Consider the following 12,417-nt stretch of genomic DNA (forward strand, 5'->3'; position numbering starts at 1 on the left):
TGTATGCGTGTTAGCATGGTGATTCCCATCACGATCAGCAAACAAGTCTCAACAGCATTAAAAGGCCATTCAAAAACTTCAAAACTCTCAAATATAAATGGTCTGGGGGGACGACTGGGAGGGTAAAAGGATGTCTCCTTCACAGGTTGAGCACCTGAGAAGGAGAAAAAAGATGTGTAATTGCTAAGCACTTCTATTATATTCCTCCCAAAGTATAAAGGTGGTGACCACATTGGGAACATAAGCCAGATCAGTTTCATGATCAATGATTCTATTGTATTACAAGTCATTACCATAAAGTACAATGAGACAAGAACCTTAGCCCAAGCCCCACACTTGAAAAACACTAATACAGCAAATACCAAATGGAAGTAAGATATGATATACTGAAACTGTGAGATCAAGAGGAACAACCTTGAGAGCCAATAAATCAGCATTGTGACGAATGACTATGAATCCGGTCAGATCTGTCGTTATCTCAACACCTCGTGCCCCACGCTGGGCGCCAAAAGAACTCATGGTTTAAACCCTAGCCGGACAGCTTGTTCACTCACTCCCAGTGAGTGGTGCCGGGCTGAGAGCAATCAACGCCCCCCCCCCCCCCCCTCCCCCCGCCCCGGGGCTCTCCCCTTCCCCGCTCCCAGAGGAACGGAGGGGAGGATCAGAAGAGTGCAACTCCCATGGGTTGAGACAAGAACAGTTCAGCAACCAATGTACAACACAGATCACCACCGCTACTACCAACGACAACAATGATAAGAGAAAATAACAAGGGAAGAGAATACAATACCACCGGCCAAGAAACAAGTCCCACCCAGAAGCCCGTGTCCTTCCGGGTAACTCCCAGTTACCCCCCACCCCAGGCATGACGTGCTGTGGTATGGAATACCTCTTTGGCTAGCCTGGGTCAGGCGCCCCGTCTCTGCTTCCGCACAGCTTCCCCTCCTCCCTGGCAGAGCATGAGTCTCACAAAGTCCTTGGTCAGGGTAAACATCACTTAGCAACAACCAAAAACATCGGTATCACCAGCACTGTTCCCAGGCTGAAAGTCAAAACACAGCACTGCACCAGCTACCACGAAGGAGAAACATGACTGCTACTGCTGAACCCAGGACAAAAGGCTATTTCTGCAATCAGACAAAAGGTGTTACCTGATGCTTCTACAGTAGTTTTGCTCCCAAAAGAATATGTTAAAACATATTTCTGTATATAGTGGTGTATTGGAATGAATAATCTTAAATCAGTGCATTATGGGGAAAAGGAAAGATGGAAAGCATAGTAATTGTTGAACTTAGTAATTTCCTATTCCTGTGCAGTGTAATTTCTTATCATTGTTCTATGTTTTTTAATGCTTACTTTCTAAAATGATATGGTTAAAAAATCCCAAACCACCTTTTGCTTGTTATTTATATACCACAGTTCTTAACAGTAATATTTTCATTTCAGGCAATACAAAACCCCAATGATATCCAGTTGCAAGAAAAGGCATGGAATTCAGTATGTCCCCTGGTTGTAAGGCTGAAGCGCTTCTATGAGTTTTCACTCAGATTAGGTGAGTCCTGGTTTAGTATGTCTATTAGGTTGCTTTATATATAAAGAAATAGGAAGCTTCTTTTTCCACAGCCTTTTAAAGGGTAGTTATTATTATTTGTTTAATATGGACAGACATTTAAGTGCAATTAAATTTACCAAGGCATATTTTTAATCTTAATTTGATTTCAAAATTACCGTCGTTTGTTTGTTTGACACTTAAAATAAGTCTGTATTCTCTAATTACAGTACAAGCAAAGAATGCAATAAAATTGTGTCAGGTTTTTCTCTGGTGCATGTCACTCTCTCTGTGTTTCACTGTTCCATACTGTACAGATGGAATTTATTTTTTTGTAATTTGGGTACTTCAGAGTTTTAAAAGGAATGTAAAACAATAATACTTTGAGATATTTTAAAACCAGGGATAATGGGGTAACTATCTCAGGGAGAAAGGGTATTAATAAACTCTCTCACACAGTGAAAACCCAAAGTTTTACACTGACTTTTTCATCCCTACAAACCCAAAACATGGTGTAATTACTCCTTAAATTAGGACTCTGGAAGAGAACCAGTATGCAATATGTATGTATGAAGTGGGAGAGCTCCCAGTGCAAGGAAATTCTTCTACAACATTCTGCTTATTAAGTCTTTCATTTTTTGAGTTATGCTAGTAATTATAGCTGCGGGAGCCGAATTACATTGCTATCAGTGCCTAAGAGTACACTTTTAGTAACAGAGATGCCAGAATAACCTCTATACTGAGTTGATGGCTAATTGGGAAAGATGAAAGATTTGACTATCTGAATGCAGTAAAAATTCTTTCTCTAGAATTTTTGATAGAGAACCCAGATAAAGGGTGATAAAAAGGAGAAAAGAGCTCACTGCTAGAAAATGGAGAGGAAATGGCAGAGAGCCTGAACAGTCAGGTATCTGACTAATATTTCTCAGAATAGTAAGAAAAAGCATTTCCATTAGGGTTCTGCATGTTTGGAGGGTTCATTCCCTTCAAATAACATATATTTAGATATTTAAAATGTGTCATAATCTGGACTGAATAGAATTTGTGCTTCTGATTTTTATTCAGAGAAAGCCCTGCAGAGCTTATTGGAGTCGTTGACATGCCCACCTTATACTCCAACTCAACACCTGGAACGGGAACAAGCTCTAGCGAAAGAGTTTGCAGAAATCTTACATTTTACTCTTCGTTTTGATGAACTTAAGGTTAATAAAATCTTGTAATACATGATGTTTTTTTCTATGTATTTTGGACTGAAACTGATTATTTCCTGTTTTTCTTTCACAAAGATGAGAAACCCAGCAATTCAGAATGACTTCAGTTACTACAGACGAACAATAAGTCGCAACAGAATAAACAACATGCATGTAAGTAAATAAAACCTGATCTGCTGCTCACACTGAGGTATTTTGTCAGTGTGCATTTATACTGTTTGTGGTAGTATTCTTTCTTTTGATTTGCTAGATGTCATGTTCTGTCCTTCACACTGAGAGTTAATCAGCAGTTCACATGAAGCAAATCGAGTTGAACTATTCATGCAACAATCTGCTTGCTGACATGAGCATGTACTGTGTCTTTTTCCTGCTACTATCAAGAGTTTTGCTGACTATTTTTTCTCATGTTTTTCACCAGCTAGACATTGAGAATGAAGTAAACAATGAAATGGCCAATAGAATGTCCCTGTTTTATGCAGAAGCCACACCAATGCTGAAAACACTGAGTAATGCAACTACACATTTTGTATCAGAAGTAAGTAATGGGGTAGAAAAGGTCTATCACAGACATGCTTGATTTTAATTTTACAAGACCTTTTATTGAACTTTTGCTGGTTTTTACCCTTCTAGAACAAAACATTGCCAATTGAAAATACGACGGACTGTCTAAGTACTATGGCTAGTGTTTGTAAAGTCATGTTGGAAACACCGTAAGTTTTACATTAAATCTTATTCTTCTTGCGTGAGAGAATTTTGTATTGTATTTTACGTAGCCATCTGGGATAAACACAGTTTCTTCCAAATGAATTCCTTTATGTATGCCTTAAGCTGCTAGCAACTTTATATACAAAGCATTGTATAGCATGTATATACATTTATATGCAAAGCTTTGTATATAAAAGTGTATTAGAAAGCCTTGCCTCCTATTTTAACCTCCTTATAATATTTTTAATAAATTTTAATGTATTATTATTTTAATGAATTCAGTTTTCTCAGGGGGAGCTTAACATGGTCAGCCTGCCTTTCAACAAAAGGCTAAAATTGTGTAATAGGCTTCAGTGTCTGTGTCTTCTCTAACAGGGCCTTAGGCTGCCTGCTGTTTCTTGTTTGCCTATGCCGCTCACTTACTAGCATGCATAGGGGAAAGATTTTGGCTTTTTCAAGTAGTGCTTTTACAAATGATACACATAGCCTATTTCAAAGATCATTTGTTTGGATGCAGCCATCTTATTCTGGATATGAGGAAGTTCATCTGTATAGAAACTGTACAATTGTGTTTGCGTCTAATAGTGTAGGTAGGACCAGTGGGCTTGCTATTGTTTAGCTATGCATTTAGTCAAGTGTTTTTTAGGTTAGATGTTTACTTAAGTAGAAAACACATACGAGATAGTCAAGGTAATCTTGTCTTTGAATTGTTTGTTCATGGTGCCATATAAAGGACAGAATTCCTGAGGTTACTGTGTTTGTTTATGAAAGTTCTGGAAAAGTGTATATAGGTGGTAGGACTCATCTCTCAATCCCAGGACATCCTAGTAACTGGAGAGTAACCTTATGTGTCAGCTCATTTTTTTGCAAAAGTAGAGAAACAAAGTTGTGAGTCATGTACCAGAAGGTTATCTGATATTCAGTTCTAGTTGTGGGCTAGTCAGGCATTTTCAATATCAAAATGTCTGTAGCCTTTAAATCTCTTCATGTTATGATGCTGTGTAAGAATAAAAGTTGAAGTTATTCTAAACTGAAAGGTAGTACAGGACAGATTTTAGTATTTTAATGATACATTTAAGTGAAACAATCAAGTGTTATATTGAAAATCAGTGAATGACAGTAGACAAATTTATGTATTATATATTCTAAATATTCATTAGAAAAAGTGTCATATTTTCTGGGTTTTAGGATTTCTGTTTTTTTCTACTGTACGTAATGTTTTTGTTTCCTGATGGTGGTTTCAGGGATTAGAGCCACAAGGGTCTTTTAACAGTGAGCCATCTGTATTCTTATTTTGGAACTGAAAAGTCAAAGGAAAACTCCTTAGAATTAATTCAGTACAGTTGTGTTTCATAGGCCTCTGCATTTCAGATTCTCAGTGAACCTGGATTGTTGAAGCTGCTTTTAGACTTAGAAAGAGATCAATGACTATGATCCACCAAGATGAAGTCCTGAATTTGCTAGCTGCTGAAATAAGATCCCACTAAACCACATCAAAGTAGGACTTTGAGCAAAAAGAGTAGCTTTCCTTTAAGGTCCCAGTATGTTGTGTTTCTGATGTTAAACAGAAGTACGATCAGTCTCCATCATGTGTCATGAATTGTGGAAATCTTCTGTGAAGCCATCTCAGACATCTTGGTGAAGTGAGGATCTGAACTGTGAAAGGGGTATCGGAAGAGGTTTACATATCTTCATTTGCTTTCTTTCTAACCATTCTTCTAGATTTACTAGGATTTACGCAATTCAGAGATTTTTAAAGTCTTACTAAGATGCATCTTCAACCTTAAAATATAATTCTAGTTCAGATTTCTTGTGCTCATAGTCTTAATTTGTAGAATTGTTCAGTACAAAGTCAAGACTATTTCTTTTTTATGTTCTGTTTTCCAGAGAGTACAGGAGTAGATTCACCAGTGAAGAGACCCTTATGTTCTGCATGCGAGTAATGGTGGGAGTTATTATTCTGTATGACCACGTTCATCCTGTGGGAGCTTTCTCAAAGACGTCAAAGATCGATGTAAGAATGACTTTTCTGTAATACTCTGTAGATGTGAGAAAATTAGTCTACAGCTCTTCTTAAACACAAGCTTATGGCTTTGTATAAATCATTTTAATTACTTTTGAGTAGCAAAATTTGGAATTTATCTTCACCTGCATATATATATATATATCAGCTAGTTTGAAATGAAAATAAACATCAGGGTTTTTTTGGTTTTGTTTTGTTTTTTATTTTTATTTTTATTTTCTTCCAGACACAGATACTTGTTTTTCTGTTATCTCTGTTTTCCTGCCAGCTATATGGTTACACTAAAATAATTGTGTATTATTTTGTATTATACACCTACCCTGGAGTAAGTGCTACGGTCATAATTTTTTATTAATTACGTAATTTATTTATGCTGAAATGCTCATCTGTGACAGTATTTCTGCCGTAAATAAGCAGATACTCAACATTGTCTTTGTTTGGCTGAAATCTGAAGTAAGAGAACTGAAATGTTACTGTTGTAATGTTGATAATGAGCCTTCAGGTTTAGCTTTGGCATAAGCAGTCACAGGGAAATCAACCTTATTATTTAATTTCAGATATTGCAAGCACACACAAAAAGTATTCTGATCTTTGCTATGTGTTTTTAGAAACCAAAAGCTCATCTTTTAGCAGAAATAAGCTGTTATGAAAAACAAGATGCACTCTTTCCCTTTACAAGAAAGCCTACTTCAAAAGAAAATAAGTTATATACCTATGTTATGACATTCAGTCTTTGTTACCATTTTTCATCTGAAGATACCAGTATTTTACCGCATCTCCTCTTTGACTCTGTTTTACAGAGGGAAAGATATGTCACAAAGAGGTGAATTGATTTGCTCAGTCATGCAGCAGACAGAGCCTGGGAATTGAATGCAGACTTCCTGAGTGCTAATTCAATCTCTTGCCTACAGGGACAGCACAAGTAAAATTTTGATAGGACCAAGTATATAATGTGTGTACTTTGTTTCTCACATTTATCCTAAAACCCTGTAACCTTACAGGAAAGTTAGCTAGGTGCAGATGGAAGGCAGGAGATGTATGAATCAGTTTTTAAAAATGATTACTGATTCGAAATCTTAATTCACCTCAATAGTTTAGTGATTCTTTCCTAATAAAAATTCTTTTAATATTTTAGCTGATCAGTTTGTTTTATTGTGAAAAACAATTTTTTTCTCCAAACTAGTCACTTCTTGGGGGCTGTTTCAAGTGAATTTCAGGAACAGTGGAACAAATTGCCCTTTCCTTACTCTTTCAGGACTGGAGACTCCATTTAAAACTTCTCTTTTTTGACTGTTTTAGGGATTCTGATTCTAACAAAACCAGAAAAGAATGGTTTGAATTTTTACCCCCTTTGAGTTGGTCTGGTCTGATGGGGCATGTAAACCTGTTCCGAGTGATGTGAATATAGTCTTGAAAAAATCTTCAAAACATGTGCTGCTACCTGAGAATTTCATCTGTTCCATTAGTTGCAGAGTTGGTTTTGTCTTCCAGGTAGATATGAGCCAACAGAACAGGGATCAGGGACTGTTAGGCTGGCCATTGTGCAGGAGGCTGAGCTGCATTTTCCACGTAATTTTTATTGGCAAATTAACAGTCCCTGACTTCAGTTATGTATTTCATCATCCACTTCCATTATAAGGCAAGTTGCTCTTCAGCTGCAAAGAACGTACTGGCTTTTAGATTTAGCACTGTAATGTGACTTGGAAAATGAGACTTTTAAGTAAGATGGAATTCATCTAGACTAATTTCTCATTAGCTATTAGATATCTTCTTAGCAATGGAAAGAGAATAGGTACTTCTGGAGTGTGACTCATTATATATGAAAGTGTATTCTGGACAGGATAAAGGAATTTCTTATTTCTCTGTATTGACTAGACAGGGAGTTCTACGTCTTGTTTTTCTGCTTCATTTCTACAAATTTGGACAAAGTTTCAGCCTGTTGTACAGTCTCCACAAAGATATTCATTCAATGTGGTGTTTAAAATCAACATCATGGACTTTTATCTCAGATTAAATTCATAACCATTAGTTATGAAAAAAATCGTAAGTTATCACCAGTTAGGTTTACAGCTGAAAACTGAATACTGAAAATTCCTTCTTGTGTGCAAGTGTATATATAAAAGTCAAAGTTAAAACATCTCTTTGATAGTTGCCAACAATAATGACATGGAACTTGCTTGCTTTTTTTTTTTTTAGCTTATATCAGCTGTTCTTGATAATTTAAGTTGGAAATGGAGAAATTATGTTAAAGATAAAATATATGTTTATTATCTACAAATGCTCGTTAAAGTAGATTATGTTTTCTCAAAAGTTAGCATTTTAACTTAATTTTTAGTAAGCTATGATTTTATTGTATCATACAAAGCAGCATTAATATTCAATAGTGAAAAAACCTGCCTGTGTATGGTGAAATGTTTCTTTATTTTCAGCTAGTGCTATTCATATATTATTGTTCAATAGTGGCATGCTTCTGTTCCCAGATGAAGGGATGCATAAAAGTTTTAAAGGAACAGCCACCCGACACTGTGGAAGGGCTTCTGAATGCTCTCAGGTACGTATGGAATAATTGTTTGATTCAGCCATAGCATATTCCAATTTACTTTTTTTCCAGATCTCTTTATATTTAAGACTTTTCACCTTAGAAGCTTGATTTATTAAGAAAATATGTTTATTTCATTTCACTTTGATAAGCAATCACTATTAGTAACGGAACTCATAATGTCCTTCTTGAGAGACACTTAAAGCTTGCTTTATTGCCTGAAGCTTATCTAAAAAGGTAAGTATGCTTTGTTATATAAAATACCCAAGCAACTAGAACATTTTAGAAGTATATAATTTATTTCTCAGATTCTTGATAATACCCTTTTCTCTTTCCCTTTTAATATGACCCTGTTTGTTTGTTTTTTGAAATTAGAGAAAAAAGCAATCCCAATCCTGTAGCTAGGTGTTTAAGGTGCTATCTTGGGAAGGAAGACGCAATGGTGTGACTTTTCTTCAGCTGATACAGAAGTCTTAGTTCCAGGTTTTTCAGAGCTGTGCTGAATTCTCTAGCTGTTGAATTCTTGAATAGAGTGAGAACTGCACCTTCATATTTGCTTACTATGTTTTTGAATTAAAATTGATGTGGAGTTAAATCCTGCAGGTATCAGGTGTGTTTTGAGCTTATGTGGTAATCAATCGGCCTACAAACATAAGCAGTGGAGAATGCTTCGGCTTAAATATAACCCCCCCCCCGCTAAAGCTTTCCAGTCCTCCCAGGACATTTAAGAAAGCTGCTTAAAATTAGGTTTATACACTATGCCAAAATTCAGTCTAGATTACTAAATCCTTTCATATTTACCCTATTTCTTATGTACTTCCATGATCTTACTTCTTTTGAGACTTCTAACTGGAGGGAAAAAAAGATCATTTCAACCCAGAACGATGATAATGTCAGAGATGGATGGAAAACAGCATTTAGGCAGGATTTAGACACAGTTCTCCACCTAGTAACAGGGAATAATTTACTGCAAGGGATATATAGAAGATAAAGAACACCAGACTATTAACCATTATTAATTCCAGTGATCAGTGATGAGAGGAACATGTAAGTTTTTCTTTTGTGTAATTGAAATACATTGATTTCAAAAATAGGTACTGAAGTTTTCAGACTTTTCTAATCCCTGTTCATTTTATAAAATGTTTTAACTTGTTATTTCTAGGTTCACTACGAAACACCTGAATGACGAATCTACTTCAAAACAAATTCGAGCTATGCTGCAGTAGTGTCCTGAGACAAGTAGATGTTTGTATTGATCACAGAAGATGTGTATGTTTACATAATTTAATACAGTTTGATGTTAATACTTGTGTGTATTTACATAACCATTTCCTTCACATTGCTAAAATATATGAATCTATTCATAACCTGACTGACTTTATATAGCACAGCCTAAGTTTTTATGCTAGCCTTTATTTTTGACTTTTAGAATACTTTTTTACTTAGATACGTCAACTACTACAGTTTATCTGTGCATTTTAATCCTTAAACACCTCTCTATTAGCAAAGTAAGTAGTAGTGAAGACAAAGTGGAAATCAAATAAAGAGAAATGTCAAAGACAACACAGAAAATCAACTTGAAAAACAGAGAAATTTAACGTAAAGGAAAGTAAAATTCATGGGGTATGTTTTAAGAACGTGCACAGGTTTTTAGTCAGTTTATGAATAGGAGAATACCTAAATGTTCATCACTCTCATAAGATACGTTGTCTTTCCTGTAAAAAGTGGAGATCCACCTAATTTTAAGGCTTATATGCTGGCTGGCATCAAAAAACATATTGCAAAGAGGTCATTTTTCCTTTTTTATTAAGTATAACTTGTACCTTTCAATAATTGAAGAAATTAATATCCTTTTTCAGGTTCAGTATAAATAAACAGAGGAAGTGTTCTAAGACTGTTCCTAAATTTTGCAAATTCTGTATAATTGTATTAGATTTAGAAATGAAAGAGAAAATACTAATGCCTTGACTTAACTAGGAATGGTTTATCAGTGTATATATACAATGGTGAACATTATGTCTCAAACAGGTCTACTTAGTAAGTAATCCTTTTGCTGATACAAACTGGTATAAAGCGGAATACTCTTCTGTAGCAGCAAACTTCCCTGGAGTCAAATTGGTGTTAGAATGGGGATGATATAAATAAGTTTTAAGAGCTGAGCTGGTCTAAGGAACGTCATCAAGTTCCTTGATAGTATTATTCATTAGATGATTCAGAGTTAACACAGAAATATTTGTCAGCTGACAGCTCTCCATTGGTTTTCAGTTAGATGTGATTGGTAATTCAAGGATTTGAATTACTTTGCCAAGTTGTTTGTTCTTACTTTTTAGTAATTTTTCCATAAATGAAATAGAAATACTTTGCCAAAAGCAGCAGAGTGCTCATGCTCTGTTCAGTGTGTCTTCTGGGTGGTCTGCCATTGCTGTAAATATTCTTGGAGAGGTCACGTTCTGAAAACGTGTTTGGTTTTGTGTACTTTGCTTGCATGTATGTGTGAAAACTCCAGTGCTTGTGCACAGTTTCAGAGGTTTATTTGCTTATTCCTGTGTATGTAGTTCAGGGTTTGTGTGCTCTCACTGGAATTTCCATGCATATATCACTTCTAAAAACATTACCTTAAAACTTTGAAGATGCATTTGGTCTGCTGAAACTTGTCTGTGATGTGACAGATTGAGTCATTGAACTCAGTCCTTAAACAGTATTACCTTAGAGTTTATTTCTGAGCAGAAGTCCCACTATGAGGTTTCTCAAGCCTGATCAGAACCCTTAGGTGCCAATGTTAATATGTGTTGTGATACTGAACAGCACTGCAACTCCAACATTCGTGTCACTTCTGCAGCTGTAGCAGCAGATCACTATGTTGTTGTCAGGAACAGAATTAGAAATCACACCAGGTTTTGGGGGGTTTTGTCTGGAAGCAGTGGTTACACTGCTTTTTCATGGTAGTAAATCCACTGTTTACAAGCTCCATTTTTAATGGGGGGACATTTAAAAATATATATTGGGGAGAAGCCTGCTTTGTTCATAGTCATTTACAGTTAGGTAAATATAGGTGGATGACAGTTCATTCTATTGAGCTTTGGTAACTGAAGTTAATACATGCTTACCTGCAATTATTTGTCAAACAGTGAAGTCTTCAAGTAGCCCAGAAGAAAGCCATTTGTCACTTGTATAATAAAAATGTAAATCTTAAAGCATTCTGTGAGTTATCATGTGCTGTTAGCCGAAGTTACTGAGTCAAAGTTACTGAGTTTCTTTGCCTGCTCCGACGTTTTTGTACAGAAGTTTGTTTGAAATAATAAAAAGTTTGGTACATTAAGTATTGAGGCTGTCTATATTTAAAATCAACATAAACAGGTTGAGAAATATTTCATTTAAAGTTTTGGATCTGATATATAGTAGGCTCAGCTTTATGTATCCAGTTTATGCCGCAACAATATAACCTCACATCATGTAATTCCTGGCTTTTTTCTGATGATTCTGTACTTGTCTGTCGTCTTGACCAGGGGAAATCGTTGATGCTCTTTACAGAGTAGAGGCCATGAATCCCTTCTGTGATTTTTATATCTTCATATCAGTCATACTAGGCTGTAGTGGCCATCTCAGGTATTTATAATCAATAAGGTTGTCAGAGGATGATTCATTGAACCTTCAAAATAAGTGCAAATTAATTGCTCTAGGAAGAAGAGCTATATAGACTAATGGTCAAAGTTACTGATCTCCATTTTATTAGTGTTTCTTCTTGACTCATCATTATGTAAGAATACATATTTGTAATATGATCAATGTTTAAACCTCTTAATGTCAGCATTTCAGAGTGTGCATAAATGGCTGTGACTAGTTTGGGTCAGAATAGACCTAAAGATTTGCTTGTTTCGTGGTGGAAGAAAATATTGTTTCAGTATGGTATGAAATTGAAAGACTAGAATTTGCTGCTGCAAACAAATGAATGGGTTTGAGACATAATTTATGACTTAATGACATAATTTTATGACTCTCTGCTGCTCCTAAGTGGCTGTCACGAAGGATAGTTACTAAGATTATATTTACTGGTAACATCACTCAGATAAACTATCTGATGTTTTCCATGTCTACTAAAATTTACAAAGCAACAAAAAGTCTCATCTGTATTGCTTTTTGTGTTGTATTTCACAGAAGAAGATTTAAATTGAAGTGTAAGTAGTATATAAGATGGTTTGCATTCTTTTATTTACCCCGAATTAAACAAAGTAGGACATAAATTCCTCATACAAAGTGATCTCTCTTCACCCTCCTCATTTACTTCTGGAGAAGTTTAATGGAATCAGCATATTCCTACAAAAATACAGTGCCAGTTAAGTGGATGCACATTTGGGAAATACTGCATAATTTTTTCATGCTGCATCTGGTT

The 12,417-nt window shown here is 35.6% G+C and overlaps 1 protein-coding gene across 11 annotated transcripts in view; it reads left to right on the top strand.

Annotated features, from left to right (window-relative positions):
• The window catches only part of CYRIA (CYFIP related Rac1 interactor A), a 61,231-nt gene extending 51,639 nt beyond the window's left edge, over positions 1–9,592 (top strand). For 10 of the 11 annotated variants that reach the window (XM_057431802.1, XM_057431793.1, XM_057431797.1 and 7 more), the window contains 8 exons: positions 1,447–1,552; positions 2,615–2,751; positions 2,836–2,913; positions 3,179–3,295; positions 3,391–3,470; positions 5,353–5,479; positions 7,969–8,039; positions 9,190–9,592. In XM_057431802.1, coding sequence (XP_057287785.1) covers positions 1,447–1,552; positions 2,615–2,751; positions 2,836–2,913; positions 3,179–3,295; positions 3,391–3,470; positions 5,353–5,479; positions 7,969–8,039; positions 9,190–9,253 — 780 coding nt within the window. In that variant the 3' untranslated portion in view covers positions 9,254–9,592. Of the gene's footprint in view, positions 1–1,446; positions 1,553–2,614; positions 2,752–2,835; positions 2,914–3,178; positions 3,296–3,390; positions 3,471–5,352; positions 5,480–7,948; positions 8,040–9,189 lie in introns of those variants that run through there. The other variant, XM_057431799.1, reaches the window with a different exon arrangement.
• The last annotated feature ends 2,825 nt before the right edge of the window (positions 9,593–12,417 follow it).

This window comes from Pezoporus wallicus, unplaced genomic scaffold (assembly GCF_028554395.1).
Source record: "Pezoporus wallicus isolate ANWC-B61680 ecotype Strahan unplaced genomic scaffold, APGP_CSIRO_Pwel_v1 contig_161, whole genome shotgun sequence".
Taxonomy (NCBI): Eukaryota; Metazoa; Chordata; class Aves; order Psittaciformes; family Psittacidae; genus Pezoporus; species Pezoporus wallicus.